Raw genomic sequence first — 20,385 nt, 5'->3', positions numbered from 1 at the left:
CAGCATGACTAAGCCGCTTCTGGCGAACCAGAGCAGCGCACGGAAATGCCGTTTACCTTCCCGCCGGAGCGGTACCTATTTGTCTACTTGCACTTGACGTGCTTTCAAGCTAGGTTGGCAGGAGCTGGGACTGAACAACGGGAGCTCACTCCGTTGCGGGGATTCGAACCACCGACCTTCTGATCGGCAAGCCCTAGGCTCTGTGGTTTAGACCACAGCGCCACCTGCGTCCCCTATTAACCTTTGTACAGTAGCTATTTCGAGCCACACAAAGCCAGAGGTTCCTACATAGACCCCTGTCTCTATCAACCATTCAGAAAAGCAAGAGGCGTTGTAGTTCAGGGTTACATTCAAGCCACCACGCAGTACCAGCGAGTAGAATGTGGCAGGGCCTAGGCCCTGGCCTAGTGAGAGTCCTGAGGGCCGCATCTGGCCCCCAAGGCCTCTAAAGTCCCCAGAGGAACCACCATGTGGCAGCAGATTCTGAACTTTTGGAGGTTATTTCCAGAGCCCAGACTGGTGAGATGACTTCCAAGAGGAAAGTCAGTGATGATAGGGTTAGATGGAGGAATATGTTTAGCCAGGCGCTCCGTCTGTAAAAGCATGAGACTCTTAATCTCATGGTCACGGGTTCAAACCCCACCTGGGGGGGGGAACACCTGCATTGCAGAGGGCTGGATTAGATGACCCTCATGGTCCCTTTCAACTCTGCAATTCTATGATCCTATGATCTAAGAGGCACAGGCTGGCCTGCCATTGGTGAAGGTTCTGGATTCCAGGGTTTTGGGGGCAGGTAAGCATCACTGGCTGTGAGGAATGATGCCATCTCCCTTTGCTAGGTGAAACACCTGGAGGTCAGCAGTGCTTCCATGGCTGAGGACCTGTGTCGGAAGAGTGCCATCATCGAGACCTACGTCATGGACAGCCGCATCGGTGAGGACTCCTGGCAGTCGGGAGGGAATAAGCTTGAGCAAACCAGGGGCTAGTGGCCTTGACCTCAGCTTGGTGGAAGCGGGTGGATCAGAGCAAAGATTGTGTGTCCAGGAATTTCAGATCTACTATGGACACCTGAGGATTCTCTCCGCTTCCATTAGGTAGTGGTCCTAGGGAACCCTGAGGCTGTTGAATAGGCTTGCAGCTGAGGTGAGCTGTGAATCGGGGCCTCACGCTTGACACAGTTCTCTGGTGGAATTCCCAATGGGTAGTGCCTGGTCAGGCCAGGAGGCAAAGTGAGGCGGCTGCCTTAGGCAGCAGGAACCACCGGTGCAGCAGATCTCAATGTTGATCTTTCTCCTCACCCCCACTTTATTCTTGATGTAGATCTTCTCTCATTCCTTCTTCTGTGGTGAGGAGGAGCACCATTTTGGGGTCTGCAGGGAATAAGAGGTGATGTTAAGTCAGGAAGGAAGTTTGAATGGAATGCCCACATCCCTCAGCAGTACTGTCAGCAAATTAGGGGCAGAACTGGGCAGGCATAGTTGCACCGTCTCTCTTGGTCACACTGGAGCATAACCAACCGATCTGAGACTTTCTATATACAGTGGTACCTCGGGTTAAGTACTTAATTCATTCCGGAGGTCCGTTCTTAAACCTGAAATGGTTTTTAACCTGAAGCACCACTTTAGCTAATGGGGCCTCCTGCGCCGCCGAAGCACGATTTCTGTTCTCATCCTGAAGCAAAGTTCTTAACCCGAGGTACTATTTCTGGGTTAGCGGAGTCTGTAACCAGAAGCGTATGTAACCTGAAGCGTATGTAACCCGAGGTACCACTGTACATAGATCTTAGGAGAAACTGAAGGTGCTTTGGAAATATTTTATAATTAGGGATGTACATCCATAAAAGAAATAACATGAATCATAAACAAAAATAGTGTTATAGTGGAGAGTCCTCTCCCCACGCGAGCTTACAAGTCCAGAATCTGACATGTCTCAACTTCGTTTTAAAGAAAGACCAACATCATGGCTGCTAAGGGAAAGAATGTCAAGGGTGTGTGGATAACGTTGGCTAAAACTGGGGAAGAAGATGGATCTCAGAGGGGTCTCCTGAGACTTTGACGCCTCACCTCCTTTTTTGGCTAACCTCTCTCTTCCACCATGGGGCCATCGCTCTTGTACACACTCTAGAATGGAAAGGAGGTGCCCTTTAAATGTTACACTGGTGCCCTGGGAAATATCTTTCTGTAGGTTCATCCCATGGCACACCTGTGACATTTCATTAAAGGCCTGAAGCCATGGGGGGGGGGCGGTCCAGCCACGCAGAACTTTCCCACTGAATCAGCACCTGCCTGCCCATTCCATGGGAGCAGTGCTTTGCCTTCCGCCTGTCCCCCACCTCTTAAGAAAGCCTTGTCCCTGCCTGAAGTGTGGAGCGCAGAGTATATCGCAAGAAGCCAAATGATTTCAAACCAGCCATATTTGCAGAACTCAAGCTTGTGGGGAACAGGCAGGTGTACACACATACAGTGGTACCTCGGGTTAAGAACTTAATTCGTACCGGAGGTCCGTTCTTAACCTGAAACTGCTCTTAACCTGAAGCACCACTTTAGCTAATGGGGCCTCCTGCTGCTGCTGCGCCGCCGAAGCACGATTTCTGTTCTCATCCTGAAGCAAAGTTCTTAACCAAAGGTACTATTTCTGGGTTAGCGGAGTCTGTAACCTGAAGTGTCTGTAACCTGAAGCGTCTGTAACCCGAGGTACCACTGTATTAGCAACTCCCCCTTTTTGCATATTTGACTGCTGACGGGCACAGAGTGAATTTGGGCAGCAGGCATGAACCGTGGCCTCTACTTTAGCAGCCTTGCACGTATTTGGGGGTAGAGCGCAGGTATCCTCTTTTAAGCGCTGGAAAGGTTTTTTGGCCTGTGAAGCTAGGCCACGAAGAGGGGTGGAGCTGGAAAGAGCCCTTTGAAGCGTCCCCTGCCTGCGTGTGGCTGTTCCTCCTCGCCCGTGTCCCTGTCCCTCCCACCTCTGCGTTCCTTCCGTGACAGGCCGGGCCTGCGGAAGGGACCTTTCTGTGCCATCGGTGAAGCCGAGGGGGCAGGCCCCGCCCCCTGCAGCAGCCGGAATGACAGCCTCCGTGGGGACCTGCTGTCAAACCCTGTTAGCGCCACTTCCCATCACCAGGCACAGACAAAAGGCAGGAGGAAAGGGCTGTTCCCACTCGGCTTCACTGCGGTACAAAGGGAACCATGTGCAGCGCAGCTATCCCAGGTCCCTCTATTTGGCTGCGCCATTCTGCTCTTTCAGCTCTCTGCAGCTCCTCTTGCAGGCCTTGCAAAGCCTGCAGGATCTGTTGGAGGGCTTGCTTTTAACACCTCTCCTCAACATTCTGTAGATTAAAGTCCTGTCTTTTCAGTGTTGGTGCTGACCTTTAAAGCCCTGAACGGCCTCAGTCCTGTATACCTGAAGGAGCGTCTCCACCCCCATCGTTCAGCCTGGACACTGAGGTCCAGCACTGAGGGCCTTCTGGCGGTTCCCTCATTGCGAGAAGTGAGGTTACAGGGAACCAGATAGAGGGCCTTCTCGGTAGTGGCGCCCGCCCTGTGGAACATCCTTCCTTCAGATATGAAGGAAATAAGTAGCTATCTTATTTTTAAAAGACATCTGAAGGCAGCCCTGTTTAGGGAAGTTTTTAATATTTAATGCTGTAGTGTTTTTAACACTCGATTGGAAGCTGCCCAGAGTGGCTGGGGAAACTCAGCAAGATGGGCGGGGTATAAATAAATAATTATTATTATTATTATTATTATTATTATTATTATTATTATTATTAATTTTGTTTTCCTTACAAGTTTCTAGCCCATGTGGTTGCAGAAATAAGCTTGAAAGAGTTGTGGTTCTGGCTAGAGGCCCTCTGGGAGGTGACTCCACTCGACAGCTCCGTCCCAGTCCAGCCGTCCTCAGTCCCACAGGGTGGTCCGATGGTACAGGATGAAGCAGGTGCAGACAGTGGCCTGTGTGCGGAGGCTGCCTGGGAACTCCCATCTTTGCAGCCGTGCCTTGGTCTGTTGTGGAGGAAAGGCAGGGTAAAAATGAAATAAGTACAAATAAAAATAGATCTGCCCGTGTTTCCCCCCTGCTGCCCACCCATGTCTCACTCCTTCTCCTCTACTGTATAATTTTGCCGCGAGGATGAGAGGACTGAACCCTGTGTGGGTGTGAACATGAGTTCAGTATTAAGCTTCAGATAGGATCCCGAGCTCCACAAACTGTGGGGTCTTCGTTCGCTACACACACACACACAAATTGTGGGGAGAAGTAAGATCTGCTGCCTTGAATAAGCTGCTTCTGTGCTCAGTGCTGGATGGAACTGGTGTCTTAGCATGTTAACTCTGGCATTTCTGAGATCAGATAATCCTTGTGACAGAATTCCTGCTTAATGTTGCTTTTCAGAGAGCAGATCATTGCTAATGCGGCTTTCACAGCCTCTGGGTTGCTGCCATTTGCCCTCTGGATGTTGGCGGTGGGATCTCTCGATGGCCGCATGTTACCTGCATGGCTAATATGTAAGAGAGAGAGTGCAGGAGAGGATCTGGTTATGCAATGTGCATCGTGGCCAACGTAGGTTTTGAATTCACATCAGAAACCTGACTGAGGCATCAAGCCCTGTGTGGTGTGAAATTACCCTTGATGTGAAAGGGGGCTGACAGGAGGGCTGCTGCCACGGCCCTCAGCCAGGATTCTTTGATATAAGAGAGCCTTCAGATCCTTTGCAAGTTTGATTCCATGGATCTTTTAAAAATTCCTCTCTCATACTTCTGGCACCCTTGCCAGCATTCCACCTGGAACGTTCCCAAAGCTTGTTGAAGCTTTCGGAGTTCCCAATTTGGTTTTTGGGGATCATGGTCCCTTGGCTAATTCAATTAGTCTTAACCAAGATGCTTTGTTGGGGATGGGGCTGAAAATTGTGCCTCGACGGAAGAACATTTCCACAACCTGCATAAATTATACCAAAAGGGATTTGCATCTGTTTGCATGATGCGTTCTGCTACTCCACATGGAATAATAATAATAATAATAATAATAATAATAATAATAATAATAATTTTATAGAGTCGATGCTTTGCATTGCAATGAAGTCCCATTTCCTGACCAATGGAGATCCTCCTCCATGTTCCTCCTTCCCTCTATCTATCTTGTGCCTTCCAAACTTTCACTCCAGCAGCCTTAAGGACTAGAAGCTTCTTTCCCTTAAAAATAAAATAAAATCAAAGCTGCAAATCTCATGCTACTGAAATTTGTATCTGCCACCAGATTCCATGGCTCTGCTGTGTGATTGCAGAACCATAGCCTATACAGAACTTTAGTCCCAACCAACTTGGGGGAAAAGGGGGCTGGGCCCCAGATAAGGATCTGACCACAGCCTGCAGTTGCTCTGGTTTTATTCCGGCTACCAGTGAAGTAGAAATTCCACAAGTTTGGGGGGAGTTTGAAGTAGGGAGACAACGTCTCGGGACTTCAGCTTCATTTTAGGGCGGGTGGAGAGAGCAGAAGCCCCCCGTGTCTCTTAAGGAAGTGGCTTCTCTGTGCTTTGTGGGCTTCCTCCTTGGCAAGAGGGAAATAGATGGAGGAGGAGCAGGGCTCTTAAGTCTTGCATGACTTGGAGATTGGATGTTCCATTATAGGTGGAAGGAGAGTCCAGGGAGAGCTCTCTTGGTTTTCTGTCCCGCTTTCTGCGCACCAAGGTGGAAAGCACAGGTGGCCCTCGACTCTCTGCTCTTGGCACAAGAATGTGCGGGCTCAGCAGATTCATTTGGCAAGTCAGGTGGAGTGAGAAGCCAGGCCGCCAGGCCATGAGATTCTCATTCCCGATTCTCATTCCCAGAGCCCCTCTCTGACAGACTCTGCAATCTGTTCCCCAGTCCCACAAACCCACATAGCATTCACACAGGGATTGTCTCCTCCGTTCTGCTTTGTTTTCCCTGGCTTTGAGCCCCCTCTCTCTCCCCCTTCTATAAGAATCCCCACCCCACTCTCGTCCCGTTGGTGATCCTGCTGCCATTCCTTTGGCCCACCTGAACTTGCCAAAGAGCAATGGTGTTGGACTCAGCCACAGTGCTGAGGGCGAGAGAGAGAGGGTCCTGCAGTGTTGAGGGGCGACGTGCAAAGGGCCTCTCCTGTGCTTGGAGGTAAAAATCCAGCAGCCGGGGTGGTGGGTCCTCTTGAGCGGCTGTGGATAAGTTTTCCATACTTCCACGCAGAACTGCGCCGCGGGCAGGGAACAGGAGCCGGTTATAAATAGCTTGCGCAGGGTCGCCTTCGCCTCAGCTTGGCAACACACAGCCCAGCCAGTGAATATTTCATGAATGCTAAAAATACAAACCTCCTCCTCCTCCTCTTGCATCTTGTGCCACTTCCTTCTGCCTTTGCCTGTCATTCTCAGGCAGATTTGTCCTCCAAATCTTTGTAACTGAACCCAGAAGTCACTGCTGGCCCTTCTGCTCCAACCACTTGACCCCGCTGCCCCAGGAGTCCTCAGGGTGTGTGTGTGTGTGTGTGTTTCTCTCTCCAATTAACTCCTCTTTTATTTCTACCTCTCCTACAATATAAACTAGATGGATTTAGCCTCAGGCAATTACCTTAGGTTTTGATAATTGAACTGAGGTTCCCTCTCGTCCCATCTCTGGGAGGGGAGCGGGCTCAGTGGATTTGGGCTTTGCAGATAGGAGGCTGAGAGGAGAGCAATAAGCTTCAGGTGGGAGGCTTGGTCCAGGGAAAGGACAGTAAGCCTGGTGAATTGTGCAGGGGCAGACAGTGGCTCATACTCTAGGCCAGTGTTTCTCAACTGTGGGTCTCTAGCTATTGTTGGACTACAACTCCCATCATCCCTAGCTAGCAGGACCAGTGGTCAGGGATGCTGGGAGTTGAAGTCCAACGACAGCTGGAGACCCGAGGATGCTAAACACTGCTCTAGGCATTATTCCTAAAGCTTGTGAGAGCGGGCCAGGCTTGTGAACTCTGGGACCAGCCAGAGGAAAGTGGGCCTGATGTCAATATACTAATCATCTAGGAGGATGGAGGAGAGAGAGAAGCAGCAACACTAAGGGTGCCACAAACAAAATATCGGTGGTTTTCCATTCCCATTGTAAAAAAAGAAAAAGAAAAAAAAGCATGACAATTAAATGTTTCCAACTTAGGTTAAAAAATGCTATTGAGAGATCCATGGAACAAACCAAACCAAAAGAAAAACAATTTGAAATTGAACAAGTGATGCAGTTTGGCAATGAGGCATACGATATATTGGGAATAGATAGATATATCGGGCCTGAATTATTCTGTTTCTGTGACACCTCTGCTTTAGTACAGCATGATGTCAGCCAAAATGCACATATACAGGTCCTTTAAATATTTCATATCTCCATTGCAAAAAATCAAAAACAAAACAAATTGCGGGTGGGGGGGGAGATGATAACATCAGTGGGAAGAAAGGGGTTTTGCACTCAGAAGCCCCACACTGGCCGACTTGAGCAGGAGGACTCAGAGGTTGCGACCCCTACTGGACGGTAGGGGTGATTTTGAAGGTGGAGGAGCTGCATGGGTTGTTGGAGGCGATGCAGGGATTTCACCGAGTTCTTTTAAGACACGCCTAGTCATTTGGATGCTGCTGCAGGTCTGCCCTCTTTATCAACAGCAGTTAAGCACAGCACAGAGCGAAGTTTTGGCAGGCAAGCGGCCCAAATGCTAATGCACCTGTTATCCTGCCCTAAAGAGCAGCTTCCTAGCTGAGGCAGACTTCATGCTCAGGTTGGCAGAACCTTCTGTTAGTTTAGACTGTTTTCAGGGTGGGCAAAAGGCTGAGTTTCCTCCCGCCTTTCAGTGAATGCTAACAGGCAGAGGTGGGCCCGTGTGGGGTTGCGGTACACGACTTTTGCAGGCTGCAGAATTAGGATTTTTGTTGTTATTGCTTAACAGTAGAGAATTTTAATTTTTAAACTTGCCTATACTCAGCCCTGGGGAAGGGCGCCACAGAGATCATAACTCATGTTGACAATTGTACGCAAGGGACAAGTGGTTGTGGTAGTCACTCAGGGTGAACCGAAGGGTGTCAGAGGCGATCCTGCGTACGAGTTGGGTTTGGTGGCGGGAGGAGCGGACGCTGGGAGTCAGGATTCCTGGCTCCTTCCTGTCCTGTGTAAGGCAGGGGCGTTGCGGGGGCGAGCGACGCATGACGGCGCAGCCAAGGGATGGAAGGATTTCTGTCTTGAGAGACAGGCCGGCTGATGAGTGCTGAAGCTGCAGAGCAGGGAGAGCAGGTGGGATCGATCGAGTTGTCAGGGTTACTTTAGCTCGGCATCAGTCTGGGGAATCAAGGGAGCAAACTGCAACGGACAGCTACTGGGGCAGTGGGGGGAGATGCCTGAAGAAAGAGCACAGGAATCCTGGTGCTCAGCCGTAGCCTTTTCTCTACGACTCTTTCAAGTACTTATTACAAAGCACAGAGGGTGCTACCATCTAAGCTCCGTCCTCGCAGCTGCTTGGAATAGAGCTGTGTGCATAGAACCAGGGCTAGCGTGGGAGTTGGTTGGAACTTTTGCACTCTAAAATAACCGGCCCCATAGGAAGGAGCAGAAGTGGGGTCAAACCCAGGGGTGATGGGTCAAGACGTGGAACCTAGAGGAATCTATTGGACCAAGAGAGAACCAGGATGGAAACCGGCAGGTTGTTGGGTGGAGATGGGCAGTAAATTCCAGGTTCTGGTTTCTTGAAACTCGGTACAGTGGTACCTCGGGTTAAGTACTTAATTCGTTCCGGAAGTCTGTTCTTAACCTGAAACTGTCCTTAACCTGAGGTACCACTTTAGCTAATGGGGCCTCCTGCTGCCGCGCCGCCGGAGCACGATTTCTGTTCTCATCCTGAAGCAAAGTTCTTAACCCGAGGTAATATTTCTGGGTTAGCGGAGTCTGTAACCTGAAGCATATGTAACCCGAGGTACCACTGTACTGGTTAACTCACAGATCACGGTTTTACCACGCAGCCTGGTTGACCACTTGGCATCCCTGGGCTCGACTCGATGATATTGCATCTAGCCTGTGGCCATTCATTTCCTGATATCCCCAGACATGTGGTCCCCAAGTGTGGTTACTCAGTGGTGAAGAGGGAGCACTCTGCACAAGCTCAGAGGAAACTCTTGCTAGTTCATCCAGAGCTCAGCTCTATTTTTTGAAAACAGGCTTCAAAGCGACACATGTATGTGTGTGTGTGTTTTATGATGCCTTTGTACCTGGTCATAGCCTGTGCCCTGCTTGCTTGTTTGCCTAACCCCACCAGTCCAGGCAGTGGCTGTGGTGTTAATGGGGACCATGTCATCGTCATCCGTCTGGTGAGCCTGCCTTCCCACTCACAGAAGTTGCAAAACAGCAGGAAGGCCTCTTGGCTGTTCCTTCTAGCATACAAGTTAAGAATCTCATTCAGTTCCTCTTCCGCAGTTTTTCTTTTCTGTTTGAAGCCAGTTTCTCGGGGTGGGGGCAGAGAGGATGGGTGGCTGCTGTTATCTGTTCCCCTGCTGTTTTGCTAATTTCGTGGCTGAGCAGGTTTCAGGGAAAGACCCCAAATTTATGTCAGCTCCCTAAGGAGATCAGAGCAGGCCCAGGCTCTGGAGAAGAGGGCAGTGAGCAATGGTTAGGGAGCAAGGGAGGAGATGGTTGTGGAGAGAGGCGTCTCAGCTGCAGGCTGCCAGTTCTGAAAGGAGGAGCAGGTGATGGGAGGAAAGTGGTGGATGTCACTGTTGTTGTTTTTAGTATACAGTGGTACCGCTGGTTGCGAACAGGATCCATTCCGGAGTCCCGTTTGCAACCTGAACGGAACGCAACCCGTGTCTGCACATGCATGGGTTGCGATTCGCCGCTTCTGTGCATGTGCGTGGCGTCATTTTGCGCATCTGCGCATGCGCGAGCAACGAAACCTGGAAGTAATCCTTTCCGGTACTTCCGGATCGCTGTGGGTCACAACCTGAAAAGACGTAACCTGAAACGAACGTAACAAGAAGTATGACTGTATTTAATGTAACACCCACTAGCAGGAGAGCAGTGTGTGTTTGTGTTGCCCCTGGGGGAAAACACTCATTGTTTTAGTGGTTTTTCTAGGCATGGGGACCTGCAAACAAAGGTGAGATTGTTTCAGCACAGCTCCCTCCCAACGCTCATTCAGAGCGAGGGATAGCATGGCCTGCTTTCACTCTGAATTGGCCTTTTAACATTGTCACATAAGCAAATCTGGCGCTGCAATTGCCTCGTGTCTCCCACATGATCCCTGGTTGTCTGGGATCGCTCAGAGAAGGGAGGGCCTAAGAAGTGAAAGGGGAAATTATTTTCCTCAAGGGTATCTCATGGTATTTGTTACTCCCCTTGGAGAAATGGCCAAGAAGCCCTCAAGGTAGCTTGCAGCAAGCACACAGTCATATGGAAACCCTGACAATAAAATAACTATAAAACCAGCTCAGCAGCTTGGGGGAGAAGGCCAGCCAGTATCGACCTGAAACCGTGTTTGTTAATGCACTTCCTAGGAGTCTCCAGGGGAAAGAGCCCTCAGAATGGCCTGGGAGACGTGGCTCCAGCGGGAGGTGAAATAGCTTGTCTTCTGTTTAGGAAGGGACCTGGAGCAAGACTGCTGTCTGAAAGTCCTGGGCATGAAGTTTGTTGCATTTTGCAAGTTATAGTGCTGGTGCTTCTGTCCCATTTTCCAGCATTTCCCTTTTTGCACTGCGCTACCGGTTGTGTTATGGAACTTTGGCTTTTCGGCAGTCCAGATTTCAAATGGTGGGAAAGAACTGTAGGCTGGGATGCTGCTCCACCCTTCATCACATGACATTACATGGTGAAATTCTCTGATTTGCAAGTGGAAATGCGGTTGCAAATGGATTTTTTTTCCCTGGGAACAATTAAAAATAAGCACTGAACTTCTGCTAGATTCCACCAGATTACCTGATGTGGCTTTTTGCAGTCTCTTCCTCCCTCTCTGAGGTGCTAGACCTGTATCTCATGCTGCTACTTCAGACTGGTGTTGGGGAGAAGTACATCTTCTACATAAGTCCCCTCCGTATCATACGTTTAATATCAAATCACTTTCAGCAGTCGTGGCTTCTGCCAAAGAATCCTGAGAACTGTAGTTTCTCAAATGAGCTAAAAGTCGTTAGGAGAGACCCCTCTTTCCCTCACAGAGCTACAATTCCCAGTGTGGTTTAATAATCAGTCTCCCTTCCCAAGGGGAATAAGGGTCTCCTACCAACTCAGCACCCTTAAGGAACTACAGTTCCCAGGATGCTTTGTGGGGAAGCCATGACTGTTTACAGTTTTATGATACTTCTTTAAATGTATGGTGCAGATGGGGCTATAGAAAGGTAGTTGTCAAGGAGCAGGATTCTAGCAGAATCCTGACATGCTAGCTTTCTGTGTACAGAGAATTGTTTTCAGGTTAAGGAGCACCTAGTCGTGTGAGGCCCCCTTTTGCTCTCACAAATGGTACATCCCTGACAGAGGTTTGTCTCTCCCCCCTGAGATCTAAGTTTGAGATGCCCATCAAACCACAACACACCCACTTCCTCCCTCTCTCTCTCTCTCTCTCTCTCTTTCTCTTGACTCTCTTCCCCTCTGCCCAATTCTGACAGATGTGTCGGGGGCCCACGGGCAAGTCGACCGCAGCAGCCTGAGCAGCGTCTTGCGGGACCTGGTGAAGCCGGGAGATGAGAATGTGCGGGAGATGAACAAGAAGCTTCAGAACATGCTGGAGGAGCAGCTGACCAAAAACATGCACTTGCAGAAGGTTTGTGGGCGCAGCCTTGGGGATCGCGGGTGAGGTGTGTGCCTGGGGAGGGTGTTATCTGAGGGCGCTAGAGATGGGAGCCGGTTCCCGGAGAACGGCAGAGCCAAGAGAAGAGAGCAGAGCAACAGCCAGCCCTGAACCCCGCTCCCCAGTCCAAATTGAAAGTCGCCATTAACATAGTGCAGATAGATCTCATCTTTCACGGGGGTTACGTTCCAGGCTATCGTGCAAAGCCAGAAAAACAAAACAAAAACCCCGACAACCAAGCAAATCGCCCAAACCCTCCTCTGATGACTCTCCAACCTCTTCTACAACTTTCTCCATGCACCTCTAAAATTCTCTGCAGCTTCCTCTGCTCCACCGACTCTCCAGCCACACCCAAATGCTCTCCCAGTGGCTGATGGGTTTTCCAGTCACCCCCCCTTCCTCTTCCCCTCTTTCCCCTTTGCATTTATGTATTTATTTTTCACCAATCCACGTAAAGTTGCATTCACGTCATGGAAACCAGCAATCTACCTGTATAGGATCATGGACACATTTCTGAACACACATCAGCCTGGATAAAGAGTGTGGTGCTGATAACGCCAAGGTTGCAGGTTCAACCCCTGTATGGGACAGCTGCATGTTCCTGCATTGCAGGGGTTGGACTAGATGATCCTCGGGGTCCCAGCTCCGCAATTCTATGATTCTATGTGGTTAAAAGTGTTCCCAGTTTATATATGTAGCGCATACACACAACAATGCATGGGAGAACGTTAGAAGTCCTAGCAAACTTTTTGGAGGGGCAGAAAGCATGCCGTTATGCAGCTGCTACTTGCAGTCTGGAATGGTACAGTCCTGGAGCAGTTTTACCGTAGGATGAGGGTCCTTCCGAGGAGGAGCAGGGAGTTCCTAGAGGAGGTACCAGCTCATCCGACTCAGTTCCCCCACATGCTGCATCAACTGGGTTCTGTGCTCTCATCTGGCTGGGTGAATCGACAGCACTGCTCAACGCTGGGGCCACACTTGCTCCTGCAGGCTCTTCTTGTGTTCTTAGAGAGACTTTGCCCCTAGATCTGTTGTTATTGTTTTGTTGAGAGCCAGTGTGGTGTAGTGGTTAAGAGCGGTAGATTCGTAATCTGGGGAACCGGGTTCGCGTCTCCACTCCTCCACCTGCAGCTGCTGGGTGACCTTGGGCTAGTCACACTTCTTTGAAGTCTCTCAGCCCCATTCACCCCACTGTTTGTTTGTTGTGGGGGAGGAAGGGAAAGGAGAATGTTAGCCGCTTTGAGACTCCTTTGGGTATTGATAAAGCGGGATATCAAATCCAAACTCTTCTTCTTGTTGTTGTTTTTGTTCTAACTATTTACTTGTGTTTTTATCTTGTATTTTATCCTGTGAACCACCCTGGGGTCTTGTGATGAAGGGCAGTATATTATTATCAATTTTTATCATCATTTTTAATTTGTATACCGTCTTTCTATCTCACAATGCTCAAGGCGGTTTAGAAGCTGAAGAAACAAAAAACGTACATCTTATAACAATCTAATGCAATAGAAAAATGTGATAATAAAACATAACTTTAAAATAGGTAACCTATATCAAAAAAGCAATGTTCAGCAATCATTAGAATAGTATTAAATAATAATAATAATAACAACATATAAAAGTGAAACAGAAATCCACTCAGCAGTTGCAATAAATAATTTCTAAACTATAATCAATAAAACAACGGCAAACCACAGTACATAAAATAATACAATACAAATTGAGAGGCAGAGACTAGAGGGTGGGGCAAGGCAGGTGGAAGGAGGCCTTGCCTGATGGAATCTCTCCCCTCACAGTTCTGCTTCTTATTATTAGACTCTTCCTTGTGTGGAAAAGGAACTCTGCAAATGCTCAGAAGCACACAACCTGAGGGAGTAGGGTTTTTCGGGTATTTCCCCCCAAAAAGAGTTGGCACATGTGAATTGCATGGGGTCAAGAGAGGAAGCCTTATTGGAGCACCTACCCCCCCAGGGACTAACAGGGATAGAAATGGATTAGTTGGGGCAGATGTTCCAGGGAGGGACCCCAGCAAATAGCAGCAGAAGGTGAGGTCAGCGGGAGGAGAGTTCTGCTGCATCTTAACAGGGACATTCAACTGCAAAATGGAGGCCAGTACGGACTTGGGGTGGTTCCAGACCAGGCGTCTGCAAGGTTTACCTCGCCTGGGCTGCTTCACTCCTGCGGAGATCAATCTGTGGGCCAGCACCGTGGAAGCGAGTCCCTCCTCCATGCTGCGCCGGTTTAGCGCAGTGTGCAGGGACTCGCCGAGTGGGCAGCTCAGTTGAGGGGCGGCTTGTGGGCTGTTTAGACGACCCCCGTGGACCGCTGGTGGGCCGCAGGTTGCCTACCCCTGTTTCAGAGAGATTGCAAGCAGGGTGGCAAAGGGGCCAGCTTGGAGGTTGCCATCACAGCGAACCAGCAGCAGGGGCCCGGGGCCCTTCCCCGCAAGCCCGCTTTCGTCCCACCCCTGATTTCACATGCATGGGGCTGGTACATGTACCCAGTCGGTAAGGAACAACTGAGAGCTGAAAGTGAGCAGCGGAAGGGGGAGCAGCTCCACAGCTGCAGGAGATGGGGAGATATTTTCCCCTGGCGAATAAGGGCAGCTGGCAGCTCCTGGGACGCTGACATCTTTTCCGGGTGCTCCTGCCATGAGCCCACGGGGGCCGGGCTCCCGCAGCTGCCCTCCCGCTGCCTCTCTCCATCCTCCTGGTCTCGGGATGCAGGTCAAGGTGACTGCGAGGGGAACTGAAGAGGCCAGCGGGAGCCTGGCTCCTGGCACCGAGCGGCAGCTGAGGGAGTAGCAGGTTTCCCTCCCCATTATGAGTCGTGGTGACCTTGAGCTGCAGAGGAGCAGCCGCCACCGCCGCCGCTTCCTTGTGCCAGAGATCTGCTGGGGCTGGAGCCGCCTCTCTCCCCATGTCACAAATGGGTGACCACCCAAAGCCAGAGAGGGAGGCTGCTCCCTGGGCCGCGGCGAGGTTGCCTCTGGGGCTGAGCAGTCAAACAGGACAGGACAGGGGTGCACAGGGCAGAAATTGTCCCCGCAGCCTTGAATGGGGCGTGGGTGGGGGGTCTGTTCTGGCCATCACAGGGGCATGGCAGTGGGGGTGCTGTGTCCTGGGTCTTGCCGCTCTTGGCCCCTCCTCACCCCGGGAAGATGCAGAGGGGTGGAGGAGAGAAGAAGAGGATGCTAGTGCCCTCCCCAGCCCTTGTGCTCGGAGAGGCATAAATGCTCAGATCCTGCACAAGCGTTCCTTGAGAAGGGGCAGTGAGAGACTGAGCACAAGACCCAGCCACTCAGAACCCCACTTAAGGATGAGGAGCATCATATACAGTGGTACCTCGGGTTACATACGCTTCAGGTTACAGACGCTTCAGGTTACAGACTCCGCTAACCCAGAAATAGTACCTCGGGTTAAGAACTTCGCTTCAGGATGAGAACAGAAATTGTGCTCCAGCAGCACGGCGGCAGTGGGAGGCCCCATTAGTTAAAGTGGTGCTTCAGGTTAAGAAGAGTTTCAGGTTAAGAACGGACCCCAAGAACGAATTAAGTACTTAACCCGAGGTACCACTGTATTGAAAATGCATCTCTGGGTTACTTGTGGGGCAAAGGAATTTGTTCACCCCCCCCAAAAAAATATATAGTCCAGCCCCCCACAAGGTCTGAGGAACAGTGGACTGGCCCCCTGCTGACCCCTGGCTAGCCTTTCTCCCTAGCATATTATTTTTCGATGAGCAGGGAGGGGATTTTGGGGCGGTGATAAGGAATATGGAATTAAGTACTTAACCCCAGGTACCACTGTATAGGATATTCTGAGCATTTGCAAAGGGTTTTCTCCCCACTCCACTGTATTCTTCCCTTTGGAAAGCTTGCAGCAGCTTATTGGGGGGGGATTCATGGGAAATATGTCTTCCAATGCACCCCTATCAGCCACAAGAGCTAAGTGAACCCTCCATGTTCAGAGGCAGTGTAACTCCAAATACCAGCTGATGGGGACATAGCAGTCTCTCTGCCCTGCTCTTACAAGTTTCTCAGAAGCATCTGGCTGACGGCTTCTTTATCAATCAGGGCTGGGTAGACCTTAAGCCTGATCCTGCAAGGCCGTTCATGTGCTCACCTGTTTTAATCACCAGCGCTCACAAACACAGGCTACAGGGAGAGGCGAGAGGGAGCCCGCCCCAGCAAAAGACTTTGCAGCATATTGGCCTTCCCCCCCACCCTTTCCTTTTTCAATATTAACTTGATGTAGAATCTGATCCTTCCAGCGTCCTAATGGAGCAAGGGGACGAAAGAGTGATGTCAGCGGAAAGAGGCGGCTATTTATAGCTGCATCTGAGTGGGGAGGGATGGGGGGGAAGCGGAGCTGCTTCAGAGGACGGACTGTCAAGGTTGGGGCTGCAAAGGAGCGGTCAGTGCAGCGGGGGGGGGGCAGAGGGAGGATGCTGTCTTGGAGACAGGGTGGGCGTGTTGCAGGGGGTGCAAATCCACAGATAATGTGGTGCTGGGGAGGAGGGGTGTGGGGTTTGGGGTTTGGGGCAGGTTAAGGTGTGTGGGCGACCTGAGTGGTGGCCTCTAGGGGGCGCTGTGCAGCTGGGAAAGAGGCTGCCAGCCAGAAATACTGCAGGTGGTTGGAAGAGGCACTGGTCAGAAGGAGCCTTGGCGGGGGGGGGGGCATGCTGTAGCCAAGGGAGCGTGGTCTGAGAGGTGGCACGTGGCTTGCATCCAAGAGGACCCTTTCGCTATCGAAATCCACACTTGGTTCGTTCTCTCTCTGCCTCTTTTATTGATTGTGATTGGTTCTTTATCTCATGATTTTAAGAAACAGTTTCCCTCTGAACGCAAGCCCAATGGTGATCAATAAGCAATTTTTAACTGCATAATCCCATAATGAATTTATATATTTATAAGGTTTTTATCCTGCCTCTGGTCACAAGTCATCTCATTGATGTATGTCAATAGGCACAGCCTGAGAAGGGTGTCCTGTTCAGATCTGGTGTTTCCTCTTAGCTGCATCTTTTCCCAATACGGTGGTACCTCTGGATGCGAACGGGATCCATTCCGGAGCCCTGTTCGCATCCTGCCAACTTTTCCCTTTTATTGCGAGGAATCGTATTCAGAATAAGGGAATTTCCCTTTAAAAAAAGGGAAACGTTGACAGCTATGATCCTGAAGCGAACGCAACCCGCGTCTGCGCGTGTCGCGATTCGCCGCTTCCTCGCATGCGCGTGACGTCATTTTGAGCGTCTGCGCAAGTGGCAAAACCCAGAAGTAACACGCTCCGTTACTTCTGGGTCGCTGTGGAGCGCAAACCGAAAACACTCAACCTGAAGCTACTTCAACCCGAGGTATGACTGTATGGGGCAGGGGACTGAAGCATTGCATTCCCTTCCTTTCCCAAACTCAGATTTGTGCCTGTGGCTTCTGCCTGTGCCTCTGTTGTCGGGGTTGCCAACTTACTGTTTTGAAAAAAGACTCTCCTCTTCACCATCCCTGAAGAGGACAAAGAGAGCTAATGCAGTAGTGTTTCAGAGGCAAGCCAGAACTTGATGGACCAGAAGCAGGGCTGAAGAAAACTGGCCGGCCAGAACCATAGAATTGGAAGGGGCTGTGGGGGTCATCTGCTCCAGCCCCCTGCAGTGCAGGAACCTTTTGCCCAACACAGGGCTTGAATCCAGGATCCCGAGCAGAGCCAGGCAGAGGCCCGGGCCAGGTAGATAATGTGCCCCCCCTTTTTACCCTGGGGATAACTGAAGTCTTATAGATAAATAAGTATATAAATAATTTTCACAAAAGTTATGCTGACAAATAATTTTATTTCAAGGCTTGAACCTTATCTGCATATAAAGACAAAATGGAAAATATAGATATACAATAGTGCTTTTTAAAAACACATAGGGAAAAGGATTATTTTAAGTATTTACATTTAAAAATGCTTTCCTAGCTTTCTTTTCTGCGAATTCTTGAATTACACAGGAAAAATCAAGCAACTTCGCCTTAACATGGTTTACGTATATCATTGCTAAACCATTTAGGCATTCTTGAGCCATTGTTGATCGAAAGAAAGACTTAATTTGTTTTAATATATTGAAACTTCTCCCATTGGAGGCCACTGTAGCTAGTAATGATAAGAAAATGCGTCATGCAATTAGAAGATTTGGGAAAACGTTTTCCAAATTCAAGTTTATTATTTGATCGGCAATTTCTTTTGGTGACTGAGGCCCCCTTTGGAATCGGAGGCCCGGCCCATATGGCCCCCCCTCTGTCTGGGCCTGATCCCGAGATTAAGAGTTTTACCAGGTAGCTGCAAACTTCGACCATTAACCTGAGTAGGGGCAGAGTGTGAATATGGGCAAGGTTTGTCCTGTGGGAGATAATGGCACCATCTTCCCGTGGGCTCAGCTGACCTGCTTCTTCCCCTTCCTTTCTTTCCCCCTCGCTAGGATTTGGAAGTGCTCTCCCAGGAGATTGTCCGCCTCAGCAAGGAGTGTGTTCCGTCCCCTGACGCTGAGCCTGCCCTGGATGACGCCGTCTGAGCTCAGTCCCGTCCTGTGATGCCCATCCTTCACTTTGCCCTCGACTGCACTGCTGGCACGGGAGAGGGGGGTGGTTATTGGCGCCTTCTGCCTCCCTCCCGATGGGTCAATTCTCTTAACCTTGTTTTGTTTTAGGGAGGTGTTCAGTCCTCTCCAGCTAGCTGTCTTTCCCCTTTAACTGCCTCCCACCTCAGGCCTCCCCACTCCCTGCCCTGAAACGGATTTGTTTCTCCTAAGTAACACACACACTGACTATCCTCTATCTGCTTCTCTACAAGGCTGTAAATGCTGGCCCTTTAAGAAGCACTGGTTGAGGTGGCCTTCCTGCAGCAGCACTCCTTGTGGGCTGGAGGGCAAACTGCAGCTTGGTTCTTAAAATTGACCCGGGGTGGGGTGGGATGCTGTGAACAGAGGGGAATAACAGAGGAGCTGCAAAGCAGAATGGGAGGCATTCCTGCCATGGTAAACAGCCATTTCAAGCACTGCTCTTGAAATACTATTGCTCTGGGGATGTTTAACTTTCTCCCAAGCCTCTCTGCCTGCTTCCGACTCTTCAAGCTACGTCTCTGAATCCTACCTTCCTGATTCATTCATAACACCCCCTTCCCCTGTTCTTCCATCACCTTGCATGCTCAGTCAGTCCTGAATCTTATTCTGCCCCAGCTCTGTCCAGCTGTTGCTGCTGTTAATAAAAAAGGTAAAATATTATAGATAAATAAATATAAATATATATATAGATTATATATATATATTTGTGCTGATTCCCTCCCTCTGGGTGGGACTTGACCCAAGCAGAGCAAAACCCTTATGTCTCCAGGAGGGGGGACTCTTGGGGCTCATTCAAGGTTCCAGCTGCACTTTTTTTTCTCCTGTTGGGTGAGGGTAGCGTGTGTGTTTTATTTAACGTATCAATGACTTGTACAAGGCTGTAATTGTTGAGCAACTGATAATGCAAACAATGATTTTTGACTGGCTTCAGCTCTGTGTGTTGTTCTTGCTTTGAGGAGGTAGGGGGTGAAATAGGGGCTGAGCTTCCCTCTTTCTATGCCTGAGTAAATTGCTTTCAGCCCCCTGGATTCATGGTAAGGGGTGGGGGCTGCTGGGGGACATGCTGTGTTTGCTGGTGTGGCATCAACACCTGAGCTAAGTTCACCCTGCTCTTTCTTTTAAGAGGTTAGGCCAGAGTCAGACCCCCTCTCCACTCATCCCCTGCAAATCTTCACTTGCTGGCCCAGCAGCGGATCCTTACTACTGGAAAGAGGCAGGTGGGTGGCATTTGTAGATTTGAGAGGGGTGTCGTGGGGACTTAAGGCACATCACCAAAGTAAAGTGACCCTGGTGCTTCCCCATCCCGGTGTTATAAGAAAAAACTGCTCCTTTATCCCTTATGGGGTATCCAAGAGCCCGTATAGAGTCCTTATGTAGGTTTTCTGTCGGTAGGAGAAAATATCAGAGGCCAACCAGAGAATATTGAGAAGCAAAGCAGATAGTAAGCCGGCCTGATCTTTATTAAACTGTTGCAACAGGGTCCCCCGCCCACCCCACGCAGGGAGGGAGGAGAGGAATCCAGAACATTGGTGTGCAAGCTCTTCTATAGACTTTTGAAATTGCCTACCCTGTAGCTCAAGACCACCCCCCAAAACATCATACTGTACATACATCACAGAAAGAGGTAGAGCCCAGCAGAAATTTGAGTGTGTTGCTTCTATCCTGCCAGGATACCTGATAACTCCTTATCTGATTGCCTTTTCTGGGCAGCCTGGCCGTTCCTTTGAGATGGTAAATACTTAGTTCCTGAATCTCTTACACCAGGCATGGTCGGCCCTCACGCATGTTCACTTCACCAAATCTGGCCCTCTTTGAAAAAAGTTTGGGCACCCCTGTCTTACGCATATTGATAGTGTGCTCAGCTTAACAGATACTTGCCAGACTGTATTTACAGGGAGGTGGAAGCCCCTACAGTCCAAAGACAATTGGAAAGCTTTTCCCATTTCCTTCCTCCTTGCAGAGAAATATTTGAGGTCAATTTGGGAGGGTCAAAATGGCTTCAGGATTGTTCTCCTG

At 49.9% G+C, this 20,385-nt stretch overlaps 1 protein-coding gene across 3 annotated transcripts in view; it reads left to right on the top strand.

The window, feature by feature from the left end:
• The window catches only part of GRIPAP1 (GRIP1 associated protein 1), a 241,335-nt gene that overhangs the window by 48,089 nt on the left and 172,861 nt on the right, over nucleotides 1–20,385 (top strand). For 2 of the 3 annotated variants that reach the window (XM_083593146.1, XM_083593145.1), the window contains 3 exons: nucleotides 840–933; nucleotides 11,603–11,757; nucleotides 18,229–19,299. In XM_083593146.1, coding sequence (XP_083449272.1) covers nucleotides 840–933; nucleotides 11,603–11,757; nucleotides 18,229–18,321 — 342 coding nt within the window. In that variant the 3' untranslated portion in view covers nucleotides 18,322–19,299. Of the gene's footprint in view, nucleotides 1–839; nucleotides 934–11,602; nucleotides 11,758–18,228; nucleotides 19,300–20,385 lie in introns of those variants that run through there. The other variant, XM_083593147.1, reaches the window with a different exon arrangement.

Source organism: Podarcis filfolensis (assembly GCF_964270895.1).
Source record: "Podarcis filfolensis genome assembly, chromosome: 17".
Lineage (NCBI taxonomy): Eukaryota > Metazoa > Chordata > Lepidosauria > Squamata > Lacertidae > Podarcis > Podarcis filfolensis.
This window is presented reverse-complemented; position numbering and strand designations above follow the sequence as displayed.